The following is a 27,751-nucleotide window of genomic DNA, read 5'->3' on the forward strand; positions in this document are numbered from 1 at the left end:
AATTCTTCCTTTGGACGCCTCTCCTTCCAGTTCTCTGCTGCCAATGACTGGAACGAACTACAAAAATCTCTGAAACTGGAAACACCTATCTCCCTCACTAGCTTTAAGCACCAGCTGTCAGAGCAGCTCATAGATTACTGCACCTGTACATAACCCATCTACAATTTAGCCCAAACAACTACCTCTTTACCTACTGTATTTATTTATTAATTTATTTTGCTCCTTTGCACCCCATTATTTCTGTCTCTACTTTGCACTTTCTTCCAATGCAAACCAACCATTCCAGTGTTTTTTTATTTTTTTTTAGTTTTTTTAGTTTTTTTTTTAGTTTTTATTTTACTTGCTGTGTTGTACTCACTTCGCCTCCATGGCCTTTTTATATTTTTATTTATTTATACATATATCTGTTTGCCTTCACCTCCCTTATCTCACCTCACTTGCTCACATTGTATATAGACTTATTTTTTTATTTTTTTCACTGTATTATTGACTATATGTTTGTTTTTACTCCATGTGTAACTATGTGTTGTTGTATGTGTCGAACTGCTTTGCTTTATCTTGGCCAGGTCGCAATTGTAAATGAGAACGTGTTCTCAATTTGCCTACCTGGTTAAATAAAGGTTAAATAAAAAAAAATGTGACCTGGCTGACCCAGAGCCAGTCAGCAGTCAGTAACTTTTTACGTTCTGCCCCTTGTTAGTGACAGAGCTGAAGGACACTGTGGTGGCAGCTAGCAGCAGTTCTCTGAATAGTGAGAACCCCTACGCCACCATTAAAGACCTGGTCGGCTTGCCCTTCAGCCATCCTGAGAGCAGTTACATGGAGATGAGGACGACCGTGCCCCGTGACAGGTCCTACACGGAGATTAGCCCTCCACCATTCAGCACAGCAACATTACGCAGAGGTGGGTTACTATACTGTTGTTCAGGACCCTCCAAGATCCTTCCAATTTAAATCAGTAGTATACACGCAATATCTGGCTATGCTAGCATGTAAAACAGCAAAACAGAAAATTCTCTATCACTATGTAAAACATTTAGGTTTCACATAGCATACTCAGAGAATATGAATAAATGTTAGACTGTGCAAATAGACAAGGGTTTGTGGGTTGGATTGACAAATGAGATGGATGGGTTTCCGTAACACATGGTTGAATGGGCAGTACTGTTTTCATGGAAATGAAACAGAGGTCATGTGAGGAAAGGGAGAGGGGAGGAAACCACAGGAGTGGATTGGAAAGTCTCAGTATGAGGGCTGGAGAATGGATTGACCATAGCAATGACCTCATTCCTATGCCAGGAGAATCCTACTGTATATTTTATAGTATGATCCTGAATTTAGCATTCACATTCTTTTAGTAAACATAAGACAATCAGAAATATAAACTCCAGTAGATGGATAACAATTACAATATGTATATTTCACATTTTTCAGAGCGCAGTTCCCTTGGGCAGGTCCCGGAGCAGGAGCCCCAGAATCACTATGACCTACCTGTGAACAGCCACATCCCAGGACACTACGACCTGCCACCTGTCCGCCGTCCACCCTCTCCCACATGCAGGAGACTGCCCCAATGACACCATTCCTACTCTGAACATCACAATCAGATGAAAAACTTTCCTGCCACTCAAAAACATTGGGAGGAAATTGTCTTGGGGTTATTCAAGGCTACAAAACAGTCAGTTGCACCAGTGACAGTCAGGGCAACCTGACAAAGACATTATGCCTATGCTTCTGTCAGTGGGTTTACATAGTAGCACTGCCCCCTGGTGGATTAAAGTGGCATTTTCTCCACCCTAACTTGTGATCCAGACTCGAGGGCCAAGGCATGCAGGGATAGGCTTTGAGGATGCCAGTATCACAGTCCGAGGGCATACATGCATATATTTGAATTTGACCAAACTTGGGATTCCTTCAAATGTTATTTTCATACTGCAGATGAAGGGACTTCGCTTGGAGCACATGATTTGGCATACAAAGCTTTTGACCAGAATTGCATAAACCGGGACAGCAATCAAAATACATTTTTATATCTCCATGATGTCAGTAGTTCAGTACAATGTCCTCTCAAACCCCTTTTCCAATTCGGGGAAATCCAGAGCACATTTGTACAGCTAGCGCCTCAATGTTTTTCAATGTAATATGTTGTATATAATGTACATAAAATGGCAGAACATTGTATACACTTGTTCAGAAGTATGTTGTACTCCAGTAGCTACTTAATCTAATATTACACATCAATCCACAGATACAATTTTATTAAGAAGTCAACCACAAGACAGCATGTGTTGGGAAAATAATTTTACTGGTCTCAAACATAAAAGGCAAAACATTGTAAATCACTACTACATTCTACCTGGATTGCATGGTTTTTCCATATTAGGCATAATCATTTCTTACAAATTCAATTGAGCATTATGTACTAGGACAATTTCCGTACAAATATGCAAGTATAGCCAACACTCTGTAAATCTATAATTTCCATTGTCTTTAAAGACAATACTGCATATCTTTGGAATTGACACTTCATAATGCAAAAAGAATACAATTTTCAATGATCACTAGCCGGTATCAATAAGGCACTTGAGACATGATGAGAAAAGAAATACTGAAAGTGACAAAGTAAATCATTTTGAGCTTCTCTAAGGTGTTTCGGTTAACAGTGAGAATAAGCACCTTTTCTAATATTTGGTAGTGATAGAAATGTGTCTGAAGTACAAAAAAAACAAACGTTGCAAAAACGATCAAGTATTCTCAGAAAATCTTTACTGCTTATACATCCTACAAAAAAGGCTGCCAGACTAGTACATGCCTCTAATATGCAGTGGATAAATCTTTGTACATGATTATAGCTCATTTTTGACATAGTTGTAAAGAAATAAGAAGCCCCCCACCCCCAAAAAATGTATAAACATACCCAAAAGCAAAGCCACTAAGCTCAGAAAAACACAGCTATTATAATCCGTTAGTGGGAGAGAGGCCTCTGGACAACAGTCTCAAGACTACAATACATGAATACAGAGGATTGGCATCATATCATGAGGAATTGATGTTTTAAGTTTCATTTAGGTTTCCTTCTCAAGTAAATACTCTCTGACCTTGTCAAAGCGAGTTCTTATGCACCATTTAAATGTAAACACAGTAATTGATTACACTGAAAATATGGCAGCAACATGTTTGGCAATGCAACATACTGTGTAGTTCATTAATAAAGTCAACTTTTTGCCAGATAATACCATATAGTCCAACTTCCCCTATAGGCCGTTCAGGCTTACTTGTCCAAGGCTTACTTACTAACTATCTGTACCCACTCTTTCTGACACTACACCGGATACAAACAAAGGTACATAATGTATACATTGTTGCAATGCTGTCATGAGAAGGTAAGCAGTGTGCTTTCATTTAAATCAACACACTTCCAACTCAGACAATTTCTGGCTTTAGAGCAGGGGTGTCAAACTCATTCCATGGAGGGCCTAGTGTCTGCAGGTTTTTGGTTTTTCCCTTCAATAAAGCCCTAGACAGCCAGGTGTGGGGAGTTCCTAACTAATTAGTGATGTTAATTCATCAATCAAGTACAAGGGAGGAGCGAAAACCCGCAGACACTCGGCCCCCCGTGGAATGAGTTTGACACCTGTGCTTTAGAGTCTGACAAACCAGAACATCTATTTCTCAAGCTGCCACATTCCCTCATCACTAAAAATGCTAAATCATAATAGAACGTTACAGTAACATTACTATAATCCATCTGGCAATTATCTCAGATTCAAAATGCAGCAAAATAGTCCCTAGAAATCATATTTGTGTGTCTAGATCTGATGAGTTGCTCTACAGTAATTGTTGTTTTTTCATACAAGACAAAGGTGAGGTCAGAGGTCAGTCATGTCAAGACCTTACAATGCAGCACTACTTTGTCTTCCCCATATCCGTGTGCTCATCTCGTTTGGTTTCCTTTCTTTAACAACTACAAACCTCTTTCAAGCCTGTGAAAACAAGTCACAATTTGGAACCTATATCCATATCACCATAGTAGTCTGATTGTTACATGAGTCATAATTTAGATGTCATTCCACAAAAAAAACTACTGTCTTGTGTTCAGAAATATAAACACCTTGATGGCAGTGTCAAGTTTGAGCTCCTCTTTGTAACTATGGCTCTAGAATGACCAATCCCATCGCTCAGTCTAATACAAACCCCCATAATCCTATAGGAGTCAGAGGGGCTTAACTCCATCTCTATTTAGTGACATTCAGGACATTCTATGGTAGTGTATGTGGAATACCAGGGCAGAGATCCCTGGTTCCAGCCCTCATGTCCACGGATTCATAGCAGGATTTGCGGCTGTGCGTGTTTACTGTTGACAGCTTAGACATGAGACGCGAAAGCCCACTATGGATCAAAGTCCACTGTAATGGTTAAAAATGGTTAAAGGTGCTTTCTGTGCCTCTCTCGCTAGATATGGCCCAAAACAGTGCAAGTGTCTGCCCAGTCCACATGCAATATATCTAGAATATACAAGCTCATATATCTGAAGTGAATACGTAGCTCCTAAGCCCTTCGCCAAACACCAAAGTCAATCTAACCTACCGATTATGGCATACAAAATAAGACAGATCATATATGAAACAAAGGAAATAAAGAGTAAGAAGGCGTCTTCCCATCCATGTGTGGGAGGTTCATGTCCAGGTAAGGTGGTGCCTGTCTGGCTTTACATGATGGAGCAGTTCTCCGGTCTGGGACCTCCCTGAGAAAGACAGGAAGTGACATAGGTGGGTTAGAGGAAGTGAAGAGGCCAGGAAGGGGATGTTGTCATAACAGCAGGATGAACAGGAAAACTGGGATAAATGTTGCTGTGCGCATGAGTCAGAGTCAGAGAATGAGGGGTGTTTGTGCTTTGGAACAGGAATAGTGTGTGTTAAGGGTCTTAAAATGGGTGTTAAAACGATATACATGATCAAAAAGATGGGAGTCCTACAGTACCTGTCTGGGTGAGTTGCTGCCCATTATGAAGAGAGGAGACATCAGGCCCTCAGGCAGACCTCCTCCACTGCTGATGGAGCAGGAGCCGCTGGACACCCCTGAGGTGGCACAGCTCTTATCAGATGGCTGGCCACACGAGCCACAGACCACTGTGCGGCTCCGCAGGTTGTACTCACTGTCCACACCGCACGCACTGTGGTTGCCCTGCAGAGGGAGACAGAGAACAGAAGGTTCCAACATTACTGGTAAATACCAACTGTAGCCACTGTGGCTCCTACAATTTTTGAGCACTGGCACCCAGTGACGTTAAATAAGTCTTTCCATTTTTCTTGTCACCCTTTAGAAAATGTTTTAAGTGTATCATCGTACACCCCTGGCCTTGTTCGGTGACTAAATAAGTACTCTACATTAATTAACCTATTTTCATCTGAAACAGAGGATCATGAACAACATGATATAGTATAGTATGAGTATGAGTACTTGATTTGGCCTGAGCCTGCGACTTTCATAAACAGTGAGACTCACGTCATCGTCATCATCTTCCTGGAACAGGGTGCGTGTAACTTTCCTCTGTGCCATTTCCTGTGGGAAAGAGGTGCAGAACAGTCCATTTGTCAACCGGCTATGATGCGAGTAAGGTAATTTATCGAATCTCACATGCATTTAAATATGTAGGAAGTGGGATGATGTTGCCAAGAGCAAGACTGAACAGTCAAAGGGACAATGGGAAGGTACAACTATAAACACGTGACGTGTGTGTGTGTGTCTCACCTCTCCATTGGCGCTGATCAGGGTGGTTTGGAACAGGTCTCCGCTGCCCCATGAGTTCTGGGTCTTCCACACCAGGTCTGAGGGGGTGTTGTGGGTGCCGCCTGCTCCTGAAGCCCAAATCTACAGAGGGAAGAGGTACAGGACTGTCTGTTATGACCTCATCACATACTATAGTTACTTTACACACTGGCCCACATTGTGACAAACATGCTGATCACTGTTAGAATATACACTTCTCAAAATCGTGTACTAAAAACTGAACACAAACATAGTTGATGACAGTGCAGACATGATGAAGATTTTACTCACTGTGACAGTCTGTCCTGCCTTGAGGTTGAACTTGGGGGGGAACTTGTAGACTATGGGGGTGCTGGTGCCCACCTGTCTCTTCACCTGCCAGTGGCCCAGAAGCTGGTCCTGAAGGAAAACAGATAAGCATCGTCTGTTTCAGCCAACTAAAATCACTAAGTAGAAAAGAGATATTGTCCTTTTACAACATCACCCAACATGGTGTTTTTACTACAGTAGCTTCCTTACAAAACATGTGCATTTGATCATAACAGAAAGCCTGCGACGCATCGTAGCAGAAAGCACCCATTGTATGTCAAGCTGACCGATTAACTCCATACCTCGTTGGCCTTGTTGCTGAGGCGGACGTACTTCCCCTCCAGGTCCACCTCATCCACGGTGACGCGGCCGCTAGCGGAGGCCTGCTGGGCGATGCGTGTACGCGTCACGGCACCCCCCGCCAGGCTGGAGGTCTCGCTGTCGTTGTCAATGAGACGTCTCTTCTTGGCGCTGGCCGTGCCTGAGGAGTTGCGGCTGCCGCTGGTGGACTGGACCATGCGGCCGCTGTGGCTGTGTCCTGAGCCCGAGGTACGGGTGGTAAGTGTGTGTGCTGACCCCGAGCCGGTAGTACGGGACACGGTGACTCGGGTTGGGGGAGGGCTGGGGGACAGACGCAGTCTGGGGGGTGGGGGGGCAGAGAAAAAGATTGTTGATACTAATCTAGTGTGGTTGTGTAGGTTACATGAGTTAATTTATTTCATGATGTGCATTGTGCATATCTGTAATGTCTCCTCACCTCTCCTCCTCTCCCTCCAGCAGTTTGCGGTAGGCGCTGATCTCCATGTCCAGGGCCAGTTTGATGTCCAGCAGCTCCTGGTATTCATCCAGCTGTTGCTGCATCCGCATGCGCATGTCCCCCATCTCCCTCTCCTTGTCCTCCAGGCGCCGGCGCATCATGTCCCGCTCCCGGGCCAGGGACTCCTCCAGCTCACGCACCCTGGCCTCCCTTTCCGCCAGCTGACACAGAGGGTTGATACGCCGGTTAGACCAACCAAAGGGCCATATTTGATGAGATGAACAGTGCTAATACTTTGTATTAGCGCCAACACTAGCGCTAAGATTACAGCTGTCAGAGCTCCACAGTATGGAGATATACGGTAAGAGGCTTCTGTGATTGACAGGTGGACAGGGTGCAGCCGTACCTGTTTCTGCAGCAGGCTGAGCTGGGAGGACATGCCCTCCATCCGCACGCGAGTCTGCTGCAGCTCCTCGTGGGCCGTCCCCACCAGGGTACTGTTCCTGTCTGCAGAGTGACGGGCGTTCTCCAGCTGAGACACACACAGGGTCAGAACGAAACCATGTGGTATGTGTCTGTGCTAGGTTGGCACTGGGCCAGTGAAAAGATATTGAATGATGCATGGACAGTACTACTGATTTCAACTGGATGGACAGCTTAGTGAAATTAAAATGAAATAACACTACCGTTTTGAACTGATATACTTTTAGTCCACGTTTGAGCTGGCAGTGTGGACCCGTGGGTTGTGCTCCCTACCTTGGAGGTGTAGGTCTTCTCGATCTCCTCCTTGTAGATGCGGACCTGCTCCTCGTGCTGGGCTCTCAGCTCTATCAAGGCCTCAGCCAGCTTACTCTCGTAATCCTGCCTTGTTCCTGCACTGTCAATCTCCACCATGCGAGACTCGTGCCTGCGCTTGGACTCCCTCAGCTCCTGCAGGGAGATAGACGGTACAGGCATACTTGAGTTATAGAAGAGGGGGTGAAGGAGTAACCTCATAAAACAGACTGATCTCGGGGTTCCATCAGTCTGGTTTACAAGGCTAGTGAAGAGGACAGAAGAGGAAACAAAAGAAGGGAGAGAAAAAGAGTGAGATAGATGAGGAGCAGATCAGAAGAAAAAAAGGAAAAGAGAAAAAATAAAGTTTGAGGTAAAAAGAGAGAGTGAAGGGTCAAGGGAGAAAAGGAGAGATGGTGTAAGAGTGAGGTAAAAGAGAGTTTCTCACCTCTCCGTAGATGTTCTTCTGGAACTCCAGTTCTTCCTTGATGGTCTGCAGGCGGTTCTCAGCGTCCACTCTCCTCAGCATCTCATCCTGAAGCTGCTTCTTAGCGTCGCTCAGACCGGTCTCCAGCTAAGGGACAGAGTTTAAAGTTTTATGTTTAACTTTAGGGTTCTGTTAGATTAGATCAAACATGACTAATTTGTTGATCTGAAATCAACTATCTAGTTATCAAAATCGCTTTGGCGAGGAGGAATAGAGGAGCTGCATGTAAGATGTCAATACATGACTGGGTGAAACTATAGTTCACTGATGTGACCAGAAGGTGGCGTAGGAATATTATTAATTTCTGAGTTCATTGAGAACGATCCACTGTGATGCACTGATCCATGTTACAGCACTACCCCCAAAAGTCATATTCACAATTGACAGTTTTTCTTTATATACACTGGAAGATTTTTATTTTATTTTTATCAATCATATGCAGTTTGAACCCTGTACCTGAGGAGAGAGTACACAGTATGTGTATGTTTCAGAGTTGTCAAAGCTATCCATTAGGCCTTTACCACTGGTCTCTTACCTTGGCTAGCTGGGCCTTCAGGTCCCTGACCTCAGCATCTAGAGAGCGTTTCTCCCCCAGGGCAGTGGACAGAGAGGCATCTTTAGAGTTCAACAGAGCCTCTAGATCCCTCAGCCGGGCCAGAGCTGCCTCCAGGTCCGACTCCTTCTTCCCATTTCTGTTCAGACAGGTAGACAAATACATCAGTTTCCTGTTTCACTAACACGGTCCGTGTTTGAGCAACTTATGTCTAATGCAGTATGATTACAATAAATGCTATTATGAATTTAGGCTCTTACAAAAGAGTCAAACTGTTTAGTAACCTCTGTACATAAACTTCCCATTGACAAACATTATCCCCATAGGTTGCGATTCTGGGATAACATACTCACTACCTGTGAAAGACTCATGAATGCCTTGAGCTGTCCTTAACTGAACTCCCATCATACTGAATAAATTCATTGACAGGAACAAAATTGAATCAAGCTCACGTGTTCTAAATTAAAGGCCAACATAGGCACTCCTGAGGGAATCCCAGTTAAATCAAACAGTGGCTGCAGATGCCTGCCTTTTTTTCTGGACTAAAAGGTCCTGAAGCTTCAGCGCATGCGTTTCTTTACTCACACATTTTTGTGGTCTCCTTCCCTTCACATGATAATTCTTCAAGTGTTAATGGTGAAACGCCCATGCAGCATCTGCATTCCAACCATGAGCTCAATCAGTTACATTTTAGTCATTTAGCAGACACTCTTGTCCAGAGTGATTTACAGGAGCATTTAGGTGCCTTGCTCAAAGGCACATCAACAGATTGTTCACCTATTCAGCTCAGGGATTCCAACCAGCTACCTTTTGGTGACCTGGCCCAACGCCCTTCACCGCTAGGCTACCCTCCCGTTTCATGGGGATATGCAATTAGATCTTTAGTTACGAAGTTGTCTACAGTGTTGTTTTGAATGATAAACAGTGAGCAGATGGTGTTAAGAAACTGTAGCATAGCCCGCTTGTGTATTTCTCACGTTTTGGCTACGAGAGAAAAATGCGGTGGTGTTTTGTCCTTACAGTAACATTATACTCTGCTATTATATTCAGTTATGCCGAATACTATCATTATGTGATCTTGCAGACATTGATTCAGCTTTGATCTAACTTTATTAAAACGAGCACTAGTCGCCGGAGTAGTCGGACCGCAGCCACGGCCTAAATCAAAAACGTTCACATTTGTTTGCACGGGCGCGTTTTTTGTGTCTGACCTCTAAAGCAGGCATCAATTTGCAGTAGTGGTAAAAAAACTGAAACTTGGACCCAGACCGTGGAAAAACTATATAGCCAAACAGAAGAGGATGGGGAAGTGGTAGCTTGAGCTTCATACCAGTTTGGCTAGCGCTCAGTGAAAGCCGAGCAGGAAATAGATTCCCCGTTATTACATTTGGCCCCTGTAGTTCAATGTTCATGGTCACTAATGACGCCCATCTGCTTGGGAGATGGCTTCCAGACCACTAACCCACCACTCAGCCCTCCTGCTCCCCCAGCCACTGCCAGCCTACAACAACCCTCTCTACTTCCAAATGTATGCACGAATTCAATAAAGAGACACACAAAATCGGAACCATATGTACACGCCCGTATAGCCTACCCCCGCACAAGAACACACATAGTCTACAATGGAGTAGAAATATGCTCTGGCACACACTGAGTAGCCCTCGTCCCATCTCAGATTTCACAAAGGCCCAGAGAGCACTCATGTTCAGCAGGGTGAGTGATTGATGGACTAATAGGTGGCATCCAACCGCATTTACCGGCACCATCACGGCCACCCACATTTGCATGAAAACAAAGACCCAACGCATCATCCTTCGTGCACAGGAACACAAACACCCATACATATATTACAGTGATAATGGACAAGATCCAGCAATTAAAATGTACAGAAGCATTAGTCTGTAGAAAGGGCCCATTAAAAACATTGTCTGCATTTTTAAATCAATAATAACTTAGCAATATGTGGCAGTAGACTGCCTAGTCTGATCTGAATTAATTCAACCAGTATTCTTGATTTGTAGAGGCTTAAGGAAACTCTACCCATGTCTAGATTTGATTGGGCTCTACTCATTAGACTTTGACAGACACTGGGGTCATATGTAGCGTATTTTCCACCTGTGTGGATGGAGAGGATCAGTCTAACAGCTTGTACTGATAAGCCTGACTGACGGCGACACACAGGAGAGCTCAGTGGGATGTGAACAAGGAGTCATGTGAGGAATGTGCTGGTACTGTAGCCGGACCAGGCCAGGCAGGGAGAGATGGAAGGTTTCTTTTCCTGGAGAGTGGGCTAAGAAGAAAGGAATTATTTCCGGTCGGCTCCTGTGCTGAAATATTTCCACTGAACTGCAACAAGAGCCACTGTTTTAGATAGGCTTAGCTCTTATGTCATAGATGTGCACACATACAGTGGGGCAAAAAAGTATTTAGTCAGCCACCAATTGTGCAAGTTCTCCCACTTAAAAAGATGAGAGGCCTGTAATTTTCATCATAGGTACACTTCAACTATGACAGACAAAATGAGGAAAAAAAATCCAGAAAATCACATTGTAGGATTTTTAATGAATTTATTTGCAAATTATGGTGGAAAATAAGTATTTGGTCAATAACAAAAGTTATTCAATACTTTGTTATATACCCCTTGTTGGCACTGACAGAGGTCAAACGTTTTCTGTAAGTCTTCACAAGGTTTTCACACACTGTTGCTGGTATTTTGGCCCATTCCTCCATGCAGATCTCCTCTAGAGCAGTGATGTTTTGGGGCGTTGCTGGGCAACACAGACTTTCAACTCCATCCAAAGATTTTCTATGGGGTTGAGATCTGGAGACTGGCTAGGCCACTCCAGGACCTTGAATTGCTTCTTACGAAGCCACTCCTTCGTTGCCCGGGCGGTGTGTTTGGGATCATTGTCATGCTGAAAGACCCAGCCACGTTTCAACTTCAATGCCCTTGCTGATGGAAGGAGGTTTTCACTCAAAATCTCACGATACATGGCCCCATTCATTCTTTCCTTTACACGGATCAGTCGTCCTGGTCCTTTTGCAGAAAAACAGCCCCAAAGCATGATGTTTCCACCCCCATGCTTCACAGTAGGTATGGTGTTCTTTGGATGCAACTCAGCATTCTTTGTCCTCCAAACACGACGAGTTGAGTTTTTACCAAAAAGTTCTATTTTGGTTTCATCTGACCATATGACATTCTCCCAATCTTCTTCTGGATCATCCAAATGCTCTCTAGCAAACTTCAGACGGGCCTGGACATGTACTGGCTTAAGCAGGGGGACACGTCTGGCACTGCAGGATTTGAGTCCCTGGCGGCGTAGTGTGTTACTGATGGTAGGCTTTGTTACTTTGGTCCCAGCTCTCTGCAGGTCATTCACTAGGTCCCCCCGTGTGGTTCTGGGATTTTTGCTCACCGTTCTTGTGATCATTTTGACCCCACGGGGTGAGATCTTGCGTGGAGCCCCAGATCGAGGGAGATTATCAGTGGTCTTGTATGTCTTCCATTTCCTAATAATTGCTCCCACAGTTGATTTCTTCAAACCAAGCTGCTTACCTATTGAAGATTCAGTCTTCCCAGCCTGGTGCAGGTCTACAATTTTGTTTCTGGTGTCCTTTGACAGCTCTTTGGTCTTGGCCATAGTGGAGTTTGGAGTGTGACTGTTTGAGGTTGTGGACAGGTGTCTTTTATACTGATAAAAGTTCAAACAGGTGCCATTAATACAGGTAACGAGTGGAGGACAAGGGAGCCTCTTAAAGAAGTTACAGGTCTGTGAGAGCCAGAAATCTTGCTTGTTTGTAGATGACCAAATACTTATTTTCCACCATAATTTGCAAATAAATTCATAAAAAATCCTACAATGTGATTTTCTGGATTTTCTTTCTCATTTTGTCTGTCATAGTTGAAGTGTACCTATGATGAAAATTACAGGCATCTCTCATCTTTTTAAGTGGGAGATCTTGCACAATTGGTGGCTGACTAAATACTTTTTTGCCCCACTGTACACAGCCCTCATACACCCAGGTACTTGGAGGTCATAAGACAAGGTAGTGTGACATGTCCCACTAAATAGCACCCTCTCAACCAAAAACAAGAGAATCAAGACAGACAGCTTAGTGACTGGGGGCAAATGAAACAGCAGTTATTGTACTGTCGTCATTTTTACAACTACTTTCAACAATATTTGTTACGTTTAACCACCTTTGGTGGAGCCAAGTTCCCTCGCTTATAGCCTAACTGTGGCCCTAATGAAGTTCTCACTGTTCCAGTGGTTGGGAGGGTGCTGTTTGTGTGGAATATTTTATAATAGTAATTCAAATATAATAGACATAGGAGAACCCAGAATAACCCAAAGTAGGGCTGTTAGTCCTGTGTTGAGGTGTGAGTGTGTCTGCATGTGTGTTTAGCCCAACTTGCACACAGAGTTGGAACAGTAAAGCACTTGTGTTCAAACATTCAGTGTTTAAATAAGACATGTAAACATTTTCATGCTGGGGCTACATTAATGCCTCTACAACTGTAGCTTGTGTGTGGGTGGTGGGCCACTTATTATGACTAAATGGGCTATGTGGATCAGCTCTGGTACTGAATCTATGGTGATATAGAATGTAAATAATAAGCATGTATATGATATTATCTCATGTGAATTAGAGGTTGACCGATTAAATCGGCATGGGCGATTAATTAGGGCCGATTTCAAGTTTTCATAACAATCGGTAATCGCCATTTTTGGATGCCGATTATGGCCGATTACATTGCATTCCACGAGGAAACTGCGAGGCAGGCTGACCACCTGATACGCGATTGCAGCAAGGAGCCAAGGTAAGTTGCTAGCTAGCATTAAACTTGTCTGATAAAATCAATCAATCAATCTTAACATAATCACTAGTGAACTACACATGGTTGATGATATTACTAGGTTAACTAGCTTGTCCTGCGCTGCATATAATCTATGCGATGCCTGTTAATTTATCATTGAATCACAGCCTACTTCACCAAACGGGTGATGATTTAACAAAGGCGCACTTGCAAAAAAAGCACAATCGTTGCACGAATGTACCTAACCATAGACATCTTTTGCCTTTCTAAAAATCAATACACAGAAGTATATTTTTTAAACCTGCATATTTAGTTGAAAGAAATTCATGTTAGCAGGCAATATTAACTAGGGAAATTGTGTCACTTCTCTTGCGTTCATTGCACGCAGAGTCTGGGTATATGCAACAGTTAGGCTCGTTGCGACCTAATTTGTCGGAATTTTACATAATTATGACATAACATTGAAGTTTATGCAATGTAACAACAATATTTAGATTTAGGGTTGCCACCCGTTCAATAAAATACGGAACGATACGTATTTCACTGAAAGAATAAACGTTTTGTTTTCAAAATGATAGTTTCCAGATTTGACCATATTAATGACCAAAGGCTCGTATTTATGTGTTTATTATATTATAATTAAGTCTATGATTTGATATTTGATAGAGCAGTCTGACTGAGCGGTGGTAGGCAGCAGCAGCAGGCTCGTAAGCTTTTTTTCAAACTTTACTGCGTTTGCCAGCAGCTCTTAGCAATGCTTGATCACAGCACTGTTTATGACTTCAAGCCTATCAACTCCTGAGATTAGGCTGGCAATACTAAAATGCCTATTAGAACATCCAATAGTCAAAGGTATATGAAATACAAATGGTAGAGAGAAAAATAGTCGACGCGTCATAATTCCTATAATAATTGCAACCTAATATTTCTTTACTGGGAATATTGAACCACCAGCTTTCATATGTTCTAAGACTGCCAGTAAGCCTGCCAGTAAGCCTGCAATGCGTTTGTTTGCTCCAGGATGTCAACCTAATGGAATTGCATGCCCTGTAAACAATGGGAGGACATCATGTCTGAGCGTGAATGGGATAGAATGTGTGTATGCAAACTGAATACATTTGTAGAGCAAAATGTACTTAGAGTTAAGTTTACATTTGAATCCATCCAAACTTGGGCCACACCTCAGAAACCGGTGTGGATGGAAGTCTATTTTGATAAACAGCATGTGTTGGATGTGGACAGTTTATACAACAGAATTTTAGGGGATAACGAACCAAAACCGGTGTACTGTATTTATAGCATATAGGGTGTGATGTGTTCAATTGTCACAATTACTCATAGGCCACTGATCCAGGCATCTAGAAACCATGTAAAGAAAAGGAGTTAAGGAAGCCTACAGTTAACAGTCTGATTTAGATAAGCGAAATAGTCGATTATGCTTCGAACACACTGTAGCTTGACTTTCTCCTGTGCACATTACTGTTGTGATAATCTCGGTTACCCAAAAGTAAAATTGTCTTTCGAAAGTCTGTCAATTACTTTTTAACTTCTGGAGGGAATGGCGTTAACAAATGCGATTACCTTTCTGCAAAGGAAGCGACAGCTCTTCCCTCAGAAACTCTCGGCCAAACCCCTCCCTTCTGCTAATTTCCCCAGTGTTTATCATGGCCAAAATGCACATTTTAGTTTAGATTATTTTTAATTACAGACAATTTTGATTTTGTAGCTGTGGAATCTAGTGGAAACCGTTTATCATCCGCACATGGGCTTGAAAAGCGACCGCACCCGTTTAAGCACCGCCTTCACCCAATCCTGATTCGTCCAAGTAATCAACGATGAATAACCAAAACCAGGAACTACTGCTGCTGGTAATCAAATAATTATGTGATCCTTGACAGATTCACGCCGTTTCATCTGTCCACCAGAATCTGTCTACGAGAGATTGTTGTTGTGACAACAGTGTTATATCAAAGCCCACACAACTTAAAAAAGGGCAAAGAGCTCTGTCTAAATGTTTTCCAGTATACATAGAGAGCAGCAGAGCTACTGCCGAAAGACAGTTTAGAGTGAGTGAGCGAGCGAGCGAGCGGGGAGGAATAATAAAACAGAGGAATGTGTTGGTTCAGCCTCCACTCTTGGGTGACTCACTGCTATCTTTGTCCACGTCATTGACGAGAATTGAGCGAGCCCGCCCAAAAAAACAGAATTGACGGAAACCCACAATCCTGGCTGTTTTGCTGGGCCGTTGCTATGACAACAGAGGCCTACTCATCAGGCCTAAAGTATGGCATTTCCCCACATTTTGGATGGAATGGATAAACACATAGAATTTTCACTGCCAATGCTTACTTTGAGCATATTTCCGAGCTAAACTCTGTCGAAAAGCTTCCCTCCTTTATAGGCCTATTTGGAAAAGCTTTCCTGCTAGGCTCCTGGTGGAAAATCTAGCCTATAATTACTACAATATGACAGATGTATCATGCTGAATACGCCCAAAGTCTTAAAGGCTGTTTCCCATGAAGTTGATGTTAAACAGATCATTCATTGTATGCACCCGATATCATATTTCAAAAAGGTAGACACTTCATTGGAAACTAACAATACTAGACACTATATTTTAACCAGGGATACATATAGTTCACATCCAAATGACTTTTTACACATAACTACTACAGCGGCATGATTATAGACTATGAACGCTCTTATACTGCGTGTGCGCGTGCACCCATCCTCTGGTCCTCTTATTATATTACCACACACACTTTGACTTTTTATTTGACCTTTATTTAACTAGGCAAGTCAGTTAAGAACAAATTCTTATTTTCAATGACGGCCTAGGAACAGCCTTGTTCAGGGGCAGAAAGACAGATTTTTACCTTGTCAGCTCGGGGATTCGATCTTGCAACATTTCGGTTACAAGTCCAACACCCCACTCTCACTCTGCTACGCACAGTAAATCACTTTCCCCAGTTCCCCCACCTTGTAAACACAGCCATTTCCCTATCAGTGCACCGTAGTGAGGCGGTCAATGCTAAATCACCCCACGAATGGGAAAGGACAAATCTCAATGGAGTCACACAGTCAATCAGGCAGTGCAAAAAGCCCTCTGGCCTCTCTCTGCTATTAGGGGGTCTGTTAGGAATGAGAACGTATTCACCCCCTCCGGTGTTACTACACAGTCTTCCACTGCACAGAGTTGTAATTGTTGATTCATCTGTTACGGTACGGTGAGCAACAACACCCCGCCCGTCTGGCTGACATGTGTGAACACGTGTGGGTGGGGTTCCTTGGAAGTTGGAAATTACCGGGGGGGTCCTTCGTCCATAAAGACCATCTTTGGGCTCCCATCTCTATTAATAGCGATCCTTTCCAATCCCATTTTCCCAATCCCAAAGTGGTAAGTTTATGATACAGAGAATACATAGGGGGAAAAGGCTGTTGAATAATGGGGTCTTAGAGCAAACAAGGTCCAGAAATAGCATTAGAGAGTTTTTCCAAGACCAACAGCCAGACTATACAATGTGTCAGAGTTTCAGGAGAACTCTGAAAACAACATTGATTAAATGAAAAATGTGCGGTTCGCATTTAAAGTTCAGTATTCAGACCACGGGTTGGTTCAACTGTTACTTCTGCATTGATTCAACAAAATGGTTAAGTATGTCATAGTATTATTTCAACGAAAAAGGTTGTTTGTGAACATCATTTAGAAGCACTGTTAAGAGGACATGGAGATCTGACATTCAAATAAAATAATACAACATACAGGCTGTGGCACATGATCAGGTCTCTTCTGGGATCAAAAACACACGGGAAGGGATTGTTTTCATTCCGTGTGTGTGTGTGAGAAAGAGAAATAAATCCCAAGGGGAAAACAACCCAGCCATAGCCAGAAGCCACCCACTCACCACATCCATATGGGCAGATGGGAAAATAATTCCTAGTATTTCACCACCAACATCATGGTGCTCAAGACTGATATCTTCCTTTCTGTTTCAAATAGACAAGCAGCGAGAGGGGGGATATGGAGAGGAGGCCATTTCATGTCACAAACATCCTACACATGGGTCGTGTTCAGTAGGTACAAAATGTTTTGAAACAGAAAAATACCCCCTCCCCCCCCCGTTTTCAAAATGTTTTTTTCCCCCTTGTCATGTCTATTGAACATGTCCCTGCTTGTGCCTCTCATAATATCCCAATTCATACACATGGCCAGCAATGAGGAAAATAAAGCATCTCTCCCACAGATAAGGCCTTCTTTGTAGCACTGGCTCTGTGTGTAAGTGACACAGGCCTGGTTCCGCTTTGAATTATTAATTAGTGATTCACCATGACATGAGTCAGAAGCCTGCTGCCCTTTCATTCAGCATGTTGGCATAAGAGCTAGCTATTGTTGTTTGATTATCTCGCCCTGATAAGGTAGATTACTAGAGAACATAGATTAGCCAGTTTGTCCTTGTCCTTTACCACTCGTCTTATAATTCTTCAACTGTCAGGAGTGTTACCTACACACAGAAAATTATGTAGCTACGTATATCAATTCTTAAACCTCTAAATGTCTTTTAAAAACGTGTAGTAGTCTGTATCACGAGTTTCAGTCAAGTTTCAGTAGGTAGAACTCTACGCTCCATGTAGATGAACAACAAACAGTGTGTGACAGGCTTTGACAGAGCCAGTGGTGTGCATGATCTGAGGCCTATTATCCCATGCAGCTACATTGAGTTACAATGAAAGCTCTGCCGTAGTGCCATGTTAATAGATGGGGAGTGGTGCTAACGTTAGCATTATGGAACTAATACAGCAGACTGTGTTGTGTAAAATATATTTTCCATAAACAAAAATATTGTATTTTCAGCTGTTTGAATCTGGTGTACAAACCCGAAACGTAAAAGATGCAAAAACTAAACTTAACAGGGAGCATAGAAATATGCACATAGAACAGATCTACCGCTTATTAGACTTGCTTTCAACGAGAATGACAGATCTATAACCCACATTTCTATGTGAATTTGGTCAGGTCGCCCAAAAAAGTTACATAATCCAACTTTAATAGGTAAAGATTAGTTCCCTTCTGCTCTACGGTATGTAAACCTCAGTAAACATATCCCTAGTGAGCACTTGCATTGAGGAGTAGTCTATAACAGTGCATCGGTCAACATTGGCCTGCATCTGGTTAAACATCACAATAATCCTTTTAAAGCTTGGCTTGTATAGGCTCCAGTAAAGAAGAGTGATGGTTAGGGACACAAAATGCTAAACATCTGGAGATATTCCTGATTGTTCAAAATGCTCCATGCAAACATCAAACTCTGTTGAATGAAATGAAAACGCTTCAGACATATTGATCATCTCAAATGTACTTTGAGCATTCAGAGTTGTGGTAATCCACTGGCAGTTACATTACTGATCAGATTAGAACATTTGGGGTCGCACACACCTCATCCACTACCAAATGGGAACTTCCCAGTGTGTTGAGTGTAACTTACTTTGAGATGTGTGTTTCTGTGTGTGTTTTAATTTGCATTTGTGTACATGCAATGTGTGCGTCTAAGTATGATGTGTTTTTGTGTGGCGTGAGCTTGTGTGCAGAGGCCCAGTGTCTTAAAGTGATTTACCTTGTTAGCGAGCAGATGACTCATTCAGCTTGGCTGGGTCTTGAAAATAATCAAAGTGCTATGGAAACTCTGATACACTCGTTCCAGCCCGCCAATGCCTTCTCCGAACACAGTACTGGTCTACTTAAAGGCCACACACTACTGTTTAATTATAAAAACTCAATTTAGCCCAACAAAGAGTGCTCTATATAGCAGACATCACATTCACAGTCTTAGCACATCTGTTTTCCATTGCCATGTACTTTGTTCGGGCTAGTGGAGCGAGTAGCTACGGGACTAGGCTAGGTATACTCCCACTAGCCACACTCATGCCTATGGAGAGCCCTAGAGCCTAGGGGACACTAAGTTGAAAGAAAACAATGTATGAGAATAGCCATCGATTTAAGAGCCTTCATAACAGACTTACTATTAACAACATTTCATGTTGTATAACTGCATCCATTGGATGTCAGCCTTCAAGCTCCCTATTCGTTACTAGTCAAACGAGTTGAACAGCTGCTGAACTAACTACTACTGACACAGTAAACACTCAAATGCTCTCAATGATAATCAACGACATGAAAACAAACAGTACTGGCTGTTCACGAAGACAAACAATTTTGCTATAACACTCGCTGGGAGAATTTGAACAGCGTCGGTACATCATCGTTCATTGGCGGGGAGACCATGTTTGCTCTTGTCCAATTGAGGACAGAATGACTTCATTCAAACACTTCGGACTTCAATGGGTTCCTCCTGTTGTCCGGCCGTGTGTCGGCCAGGCAGAACATTCACATGATTAAATGGAAGTAGTGTGCATTACATGTCAATTAATTAATTGTTTAGAGTTTCCCTGAGCTAAAAGTAGCAGTATAGTCCTTGATTACTAGTGGAAACCAAACTGTGTTTAGAAAATATTTGGGCTGCCTTGGTAGCCTCCTTGTATTACTATCCTTGTGGGTACTGGAAATCCTCAAAACAAGGAAAATTCTCACCACCAGGACAAAGGCTATTTGAAGTTTATGGGTTAGGTTTAGGGTTGCGGGTTAAGGTTAGGTTTAGAGAAAATAGGATTGTTAATGGAAATCTATTTTAGGTCCCCACAAAGATAGTAAAGCATATGCTGTGTGTGCGCGAGCGCAGAAAAGAAAGGAACTTTCTTAATGAAGGAAATGTCTTTGTCCTATATGAAGTGTACTTCCTGCTGTGTTCTCTGATAGCCCCAAAGTGCTACAAGTTGGCATGGCAGCCACTCCAACACAAAACAACTTCACATTAGATTTTCCATCATTCATGTCATTGGAATGAAATGACAAGTAAAAAAGGAAATATGTTGGAATACTTCACACTGTAACCATATTAATTCTAATGAACATTTATCCTGCATATCTTACCCTCAATAGACAAAACATAGGCCTGCGTGTGTCAGAAGATCTTATCAAAATATCTATTGTCCTGTCCCACCCTTAGCTATCTGTTCTGTTACTCTGTGCCAACAGGTGTGGCACACAGCAACCTTGGAAAAGAGTCTGGAAATACGGAAATGGGCACGGCTATTTACTTTTGAAATCCCTCAATTGTATAGCCTATTCCGCCACCTTTGATCATGAATGCCTACAAATCTTGACAAAATCAGTTCATTGCTTTACAGTCTGCAATAGATTAGTGAACCATCTTTACTTCCAGGGAGTGAAGAAAAAGTCAAAAAGCAAAAGGTTTTATCAATATAATTCACATTGTAAACTGGACAGAAATTAGTGGCATTTTTCAAATAGGTGAACCGACAATAAGATCTAGAGAGAACACCGTATCTGCAGTGTCGGCATGGGTCTCTCTGTATATTGTCAACACAAAGCAGTCTATTCATCCAGACGTCTATTCATCTTCTGGAGGGGAGACGGGGGGTTGTTCTGCCAATGACGACCAGAAGCAGGTTCCCCCACACATGCTCCTGTTTCACAGCCACAGATGGAAGGCACTGTGGCACGAGACTAGCGTCAGCCGCCCCTCTTATGTTCTAGAGGAGGAGAATCCACAGTGGATGACTAGACCTTGGCGAATGTGGGAGTGTGGGCCAAGCCTTGGGGCTCATGTTGTAGCTTAGCAAATCATATTGCAGCGTCTTAGTTGAGCAGTCAATATTTTAGGCTAGCCCGCTTGTGTTCTAGGGATTCTTACACTATCCTAACAGTGGAACATGCTTTAGCCAAATAAGGTTTGTTTTTATCCCCACCTGGCAAATCATTTACAAACTAAACTGGGTTGTAGACGAGCAGTTTACATCCTAGTAGTCCAATGGCGGTGGTCTGCCCTCAGGGGAGTTGCATGTGTCTGTTGCGACACAAAGACGACTGTGTGGCGTGGCCCAATGGCATGTCTATGAACAGGTGTGTACAGTCACAGGCCATGGTAAGTGACAGTTACATCTGTTGCAGCACACATCAAAGCAGGGCTACAGGGCTTGGCACTGTATATTGTAGGGCCTACAGCAATGGGGTATTATAATATTTGAATGACTAAGAATATTGTTGAAAGGAACATGCACACTTTGTATGTATTTGTTGGGACAGTATATATATATATATATATATATATATATATATATGTCTCTGATAAGAAAGTTACATTTACTTGCTTTATTCTTGCATGCCAACACAGGGTACCAACCGGTGGTAATAACATGGTGTTGATAGGGAACTAGATGATACGTATTAACTATTAATAAAGCTGCACTGCCGCAAAGGTCCAAACCTAAGGATAGGCCACAGCCACAGCCCCTTCCCTTTCCACAATCCCAGGGCAGTGAAAAACCTCTGATTCACCACCCTGTCACACACCAATGCCAAGACTCCTTGGCTGCTATGGCAACCAAACACTGGCAAACACCGGCTGCAGCGTAAGAGGCCGAGTCTGCCCACGCAGACCTGAGTGATACATTTCCACTACACGTGTAACAAATGATTGGTTTCCTTTGGAAAACAATAGTTATAGGCGATGTTGCTATTCTTCACTCAGCTAGGGACCTTACGGCACAATGGGAAAGAGAATTTAAGTGAAATGTAAAATTCCATTCACTCACCAAACAGCCTTGGTTTTTAAGTCACTACTCTCTGAAATGCATCTACTTCTTCAGACTGCCTAACTCACTCAACATCCTCAAGTCAAGATCCATAAGTCCACACCCTGACCAAGGCCGGCACTCAAACACAAACCCACCCCAGCGCCACACCCTCACCTGCAACGTTGGGCACACCAAATACTGTACATTTTGTCTTGACGAATACACTGCAAACATGAATTGAAACATTCAGCCAGCGAAAACAACCAAGACTCCACCCTCACGTCTCTGTACAGACGCCATTGCTTCAACATTGCAATTGCACGGTGTTGAAACTCACTGAGGCATGTCAATGAGAAGCTGTTGAAGACAGTGTTTGCAGTTGAAAATATTCCTATTCTCTGTTTGCTACTCCCTTCGGAGGGAAGCCCCATGCATAAACAAGGGTAGGTTAAAGAAACAAAGTAAAAGAGTAAAATAACAAGTAAATACAACTAATTCTTTCAACCTTCTTTTATTTCCTCAGACGCACTCCAACCCGATTTGCACTTTGCCAAGACTTTCAAACATTCCTGTGGAGTCATTGCAGGCTGTTGTCTGCTAGTAGGAGAGAGTTGTGCCATTTTCTGTCTGTGGACTCATTTACCGACTAAACTCTGGTAGACAGATCCCTTTAACGTTCTCCCCAAGGTCTAAGTGTAACCTACCCAGCCAGTTCAGATTGCCCAGTTGGTTGGAGAATGAAGCTTACAACACCAGAGTTTGGATTAAAGCATGTTTTATCTTAACCTGGAAACCCACTTACAGGGTTTGATTGAAAAGTGTTGCGTAACAACACATTGCATGCATGGGATTGTGGGAGCGTTGACTGTGTCATTAGACTCGTAAGTTAAGCTAAAAAGAGCGATCTGTTTGTCTGGGGCGTGGCCCCGTGGCTGGGCCCTTAGTAATGACATTGTGGGGGAATACAGTATTCCTACCCAACCTGCTGCAAACCACCAGGAATGTACTCAACTAATGTCTGGCATGTCGCTCTCCACACCTCTGTCTAAAGGATTTTACAAGTCAGAGTTTAACTAATAGGTGGTGTCGATTAGAAGCACTAGCACTCACACCCTCAGTGGCAAACTGCCTTGGAATTAAAGGTTGCAATGGGTTAAATTAAATTATTTATTACTGATCAATGCTCTGATCAATGCTCTGACAAATGTGCCAGCATACTAGGTATCCAGTCCAGGGTGAAAATGGTTTCAGGGCTGGTGTACTTATGGTTTGGAAGAGAGAGCAAAACCTGCTGTAGAAGTGGAAATCTACTTCACTGAGAATGACCGTAGTGAAGGACTGGAGTAAGAGCAGACCTGCACTGGTTGATGAGTCAGAGCCAGTACAGGGAAATAATGCCACCACAAATGATGTGTAATGAAATGAGATGGTGTCTCGTCCTCTGGTTTGAATATGCCCCTCCCTGTCATGTAGGAGGTTGTAGGCAGGTAAATGTGTGTCAGTGAGATTACATGCTGAAGCACAATCATATTCATATTCAGGCTAAATTAATTAGTCTCTTGGCCAAAACCCAACATGTCCCTCGGCCAAAAACTTACAACAGGGAGCATGGCAATAGACTAACTTTATGACACCACATTCAGATACAGGATTACCCATAAACCTCCTGCCTTTCTGTCCCCATCCCAGCGTTTCCCCTAATAATACTCATGCCACCCCATCATCTCAAGCTCTCTTACCCCCCACCTAGAACATTTGGCCTCAATTCAATTGAACATTTTGGTGTTTGCAGCCTTTGCACGGTGCCTATGAAAAAATGACCTATATGGGAAACCCTGTCAACCCAATGTGTCCTACCTGACTTTGAGCTCCTTGTACTCCTCCTGGACTTTGCCTAGCTCCAGCTGCAGTCGGGCACGCTCCTTGGCCACCGAGTCGAGGGTCTTTCGGGCGTCGGCAAGCTCCGTTTCATAGGCCCCCTTCATGCCCGTCACCTCACGGCTGATCTCGGTCTCGGACTCAGTGATGCGCATCCGCAGCCCAGCATTCTCCATCTCCAGCGAGCGCACCTTGTCGATGTAGACGGCCAGCCGGTCGTTGAGGTTGCACAGGTCGTCCTTCTCCTGCAGGCGGGAAATGCGAGTCGGGGTGAGCTGGGTGGCGGCTCCGCCGCGGCTGGTTCGTTTCTGACCCGCTTCCATAGTGGACATCCAGCAGGTGGTTCAGGTGGTGTGCTGGGAGACAGGCTGTGGAGGGAAAGATTCATTCATTAAAATCAGATAGATCAAATGTTAGAATAAGTATAGCGAAGACTGATGGAACCATGTGACTTTACATGTGCCCAAATAGAAAATAGTAAAGTAGGTGGGGGGGTGGGGCTTAGGCGTGTAATAGCTATGCATCTCTCACTATCAGCCTTATTAAAATGCTGTTTGGGTGGTTAAGCAAGTTTGGCTCTCTCCTGAGCAAGTCAAATGACCACCGTCTGCACAGTGAACAGGCAATTACGATAATATACAAAATATCTATTCAAGAACTACAGAAGCATACAAAACAATGAACAAACATTATACAAGTAAAGAATAGCTGCATCATCTCCCTTGTCAGCTAACTGCTTGTTGAGACAGAGTGAAGAAGTACTAACAGCCTGCTAATTATGCCAGTCATTGATTCTGAGAAATCTGTCCAATGGTTGTCTCCCTCCACTTACATTCGGCTTGCCTAAACCTCAGTCATTATACCACGGCCTTGACTCACTACATAAACAAAACACAGCAGGATGCCCTGATTAGGAGATGAAGAACCACTTTCTCAATGTTTAGACGGGCAGAGGCACCAGTGAAATGACTGTCAGAAAGTACTGGATAAAAGGATTTCGAAGTCCAAAAAAACTAGCCGAGATTCCACTCTGGAACTTTAATATGCCAGTTGAGTATATTATGTTTCCACAATATATTGACATTTAGCCATTTAAAAAATTATATTTTCAATATCCAGAAATTCATGTAAAAAATATAATAATATTGACATCTAAATACTACTCATATTACAGAGCAAGCTGTGAAGCTTTATATGCCACCAATTTGTGCTTTGTAGCATCTACAGATGAAACACTGAGGTCTTAAAGGAGGCCTTGGTAAGCCCAAAATGTCATAAATATACCAACTTTGATTATTTCTCAATTATGCTTTTAGATACAAATTTCAAATACACAATGAATGTACCAAACATTAGGAACACCTTCCTAATATTGAGTTGCACCCCCTTTTGCCCTCAGAACAGCCTCAATTCGTCAGGGCATGGACTCCACAAGGTGTTAAATGTACCACAGGGATGCTGGCCCATGTCGACTCCAATGCTCCCCATAGTTGTGTCAAGTTCTTGATACACTTAGAAAACTTGAGCGTGAAAAGCCCAGCAACGTTGCAGTTTGACACACTCAAAACGGTGCGCCTGGCACCTACTACCATACCCTGTTCAAAGGAACTTAAATATTTTGTCTTGCCCTTTCACCCATTCAATTCTCTTGAGGCTTAAAAATCCTTCTAACTAGTCTCCTCCCCTTCAACTACACTGATTGAAGTGGATTTAACATGTGACATCAGTAAGGGATCATAGCTTCACCTGGTCAGTCTGTCATGGAAAGAGCAAGTGTTCCTAATGTTTTGTAAACTCAGTGTGCGTCAACCTGTCTTCCAAAGGACTATTGTATGGATTACATTTTGTGAAAATCCCCAAAATCATGGTCTTTTTAGTATGGTTTTGTGAGGAATCACTCAATAACAGATAGATGACATCTATTTCATTACTTGTGCAATAATACAGTACATACGATAAATAAGTAACTGATAAATGTGAACATGTTAACACTCCATATAATGTATGTGTCAAGCCCTTTCCATAGATAATGAGGTACTTTTGGAAAGAGTAACTACATTACTTTCCCAAATAACCATACATTAAAGTAACTTACACCGAATGACATATACTTTAAAAGGTCACAGCCGAGTTGTTACCCACGCCCCCAACTGGTCAACAACGAAAGTGAAATGGAATTTGAACTGTATACTGTAGCCGTCAAGATCAAAGTACAAGCAGGAACCTATTCTGACATCTATATGTTAGTTGTGAATGTCAGCCCACACTGTCAGTCAAAGTGCAACCAGAGCCAAAACGTCTTTATCTTACCTTAGTGGGTGTGTGAGGTTGTGAGTGGAAGCCTCCTGGTGGAGCAGTGTGTGTGTCTGCACAGCCGGACCTCTCTGGAAGTTCAGCTGCCGCTGTGTGTTGTAGATAGGTGTTCTTCTCTGGGTCTGGGGTGCCCCTGTGGAGTATAGGGATGAGGATCAGTGCTGTCTGTGTGCCTTTGGCTCACGCTCTGGAATGGCTGCGTCACAGTCTCTCCCTGCACATGTATCTCTGAAGAGAGAAAGAGAGCGGGAAGGAGGGAGAGGGAGGGATAGGGAGGAGCCAGGCTGGACTAGTACAGACAGAGCCCACACACAGCACAGCAACTACTCAGCTCCCTGGTGTCTCTCTCTTACTCTCTTTTCCTTTCTCTTTCATTCACAGTGGGCTCACAGACACAGTGATCCCAACTGCTTGCACGTGTGGCCAGTGAAAGCTCCACTTTCAAGTGCAAACAGACAGAGAAAAATGGTTGGATGGAAAATCCGCCCTTATCCATTCTTTAACTGTACGGAGCTGTACAAATTAGTCTAGTCTGTAATTGCAAATCATCACTTTACTGTCAGCTCACAAAAAAAGATTACCCTTGCACCATTTAAAAAAAATCAAAAGACCAAAAATCCCAAAGAAAAGTCTGTGTTACTCCTATATTTCCAATGAAGGGTACAGCACAGTACACCAATACAGAAATTCCCATGGGTCATCTTCAAGCTCCCAGGTCTCTTTATCATCTCTGCTCGAAGATGGATCTTGTATTTATTGCCTCGGGGTGGAGTTAATGAAAGAACAGGTCCAATCAAGTCCAATGTCAGGAGAGGATGGTTATTCTGGTGTGTGTGCGTGCGTTGTGGATGGAGAGTGTGGGCATGGCATTGGACAGGCCCAGTGGCTATGGGAGTACCCTGGCGAGGCCCTAGCAGTGGAAAGGACCTGTAATTCTGTGGCCTTCTCTCTCTCTCTCGCTGAGTCACACATCCCAGCACAAACAGCTCACTGTGTTCAGTGGTGCCCCTCTTATTTTACACCTCCCTCTCTCCCATTTCTCTCCCTCCTTCCCGCTCACTGTTCTTCCTCTTTAGGCATTCCCCTAACAAGTGGTGGAAAAAGTACCTAATTGTCATACTTGAGTACTATTTAAATAGTAAAGATACCCCCCAAAAAAACAACTTAAGTAGTACTTTAAAGTATTTTTATATAAGTACTTTACACCACTGCCCCTAACAAACAACAAGCTTGTTCCAAATGAAGTATTTAGCTCAAACTCTTATACTGGGCATTGGACTATACTAACAAGCAGCAAATAGCCAACTCTTAGCCTGAACTGCATCTGTGCCTGAACCATAAAGACAAAAAAAAAAATTGTCCTAAGAAGCCACTGGGTTTGCTTCAATTCATTTTGGTACACGCACAAAGCACATAACCCAAAGGATTTTATGGTTAACA

At 43.1% G+C, this 27,751-nt stretch overlaps 2 protein-coding genes across 3 annotated transcripts in view; one reads left to right on the forward strand and one right to left on the reverse strand.

The window, feature by feature from the left end:
• Positions 1-2,181, forward strand: part of LOC129837180 (platelet endothelial aggregation receptor 1-like) — a 39,926-nt gene extending 37,745 nt beyond the window's left edge. The window contains exons 22-23 of the mRNA XM_055903104.1: positions 701-904; positions 1,435-2,181. Coding sequence (XP_055759079.1) covers positions 701-904; positions 1,435-1,577 — 347 coding nt within the window. The 3' untranslated portion in view covers positions 1,578-2,181. The remainder of the gene's footprint in view (positions 1-700; positions 905-1,434) is intronic.
• A 105-nt stretch (positions 2,182-2,286) lies between these two features.
• LOC129837181 (lamin-A-like) overlaps positions 2,287-27,751 on the reverse strand; it is a 28,095-nt gene continuing 2,630 nt past the window's right edge. Inside the window, exons 2-14 of one of the 2 annotated variants that reach the window (XM_055903106.1) lie at positions 26,309-26,444; positions 23,978-24,366; positions 8,632-8,788; positions 8,058-8,183; positions 7,592-7,765; positions 7,242-7,367; positions 6,836-7,056; positions 6,381-6,717; positions 6,061-6,168; positions 5,752-5,871; positions 5,506-5,562; positions 4,981-5,184; positions 2,287-4,744 (exon numbers count right to left, since the gene is read on the reverse strand). In XM_055903106.1, coding sequence (XP_055759081.1) covers positions 4,709-4,744; positions 4,981-5,184; positions 5,506-5,562; positions 5,752-5,871; positions 6,061-6,168; positions 6,381-6,717; positions 6,836-7,056; positions 7,242-7,367; positions 7,592-7,765; positions 8,058-8,183; positions 8,632-8,788; positions 23,978-24,330 — 2,019 coding nt within the window. In that variant the 5' untranslated portion in view covers positions 24,331-24,366; positions 26,309-26,444 and the 3' untranslated portion in view covers positions 2,287-4,708. Of the gene's footprint in view, positions 4,745-4,980; positions 5,185-5,505; positions 5,563-5,751; positions 5,872-6,060; positions 6,169-6,380; positions 6,718-6,835; positions 7,057-7,241; positions 7,368-7,591; positions 7,766-8,057; positions 8,184-8,631; positions 8,789-23,977; positions 24,367-26,308; positions 26,569-27,751 lie in introns of those variants that run through there. The other variant, XM_055903105.1, reaches the window with a different exon arrangement.

Source organism: Salvelinus fontinalis, chromosome 38, assembly GCF_029448725.1.
Source record: "Salvelinus fontinalis isolate EN_2023a chromosome 38, ASM2944872v1, whole genome shotgun sequence".
Classification (NCBI taxonomy): domain Eukaryota; kingdom Metazoa; phylum Chordata; class Actinopteri; order Salmoniformes; family Salmonidae; genus Salvelinus; species Salvelinus fontinalis.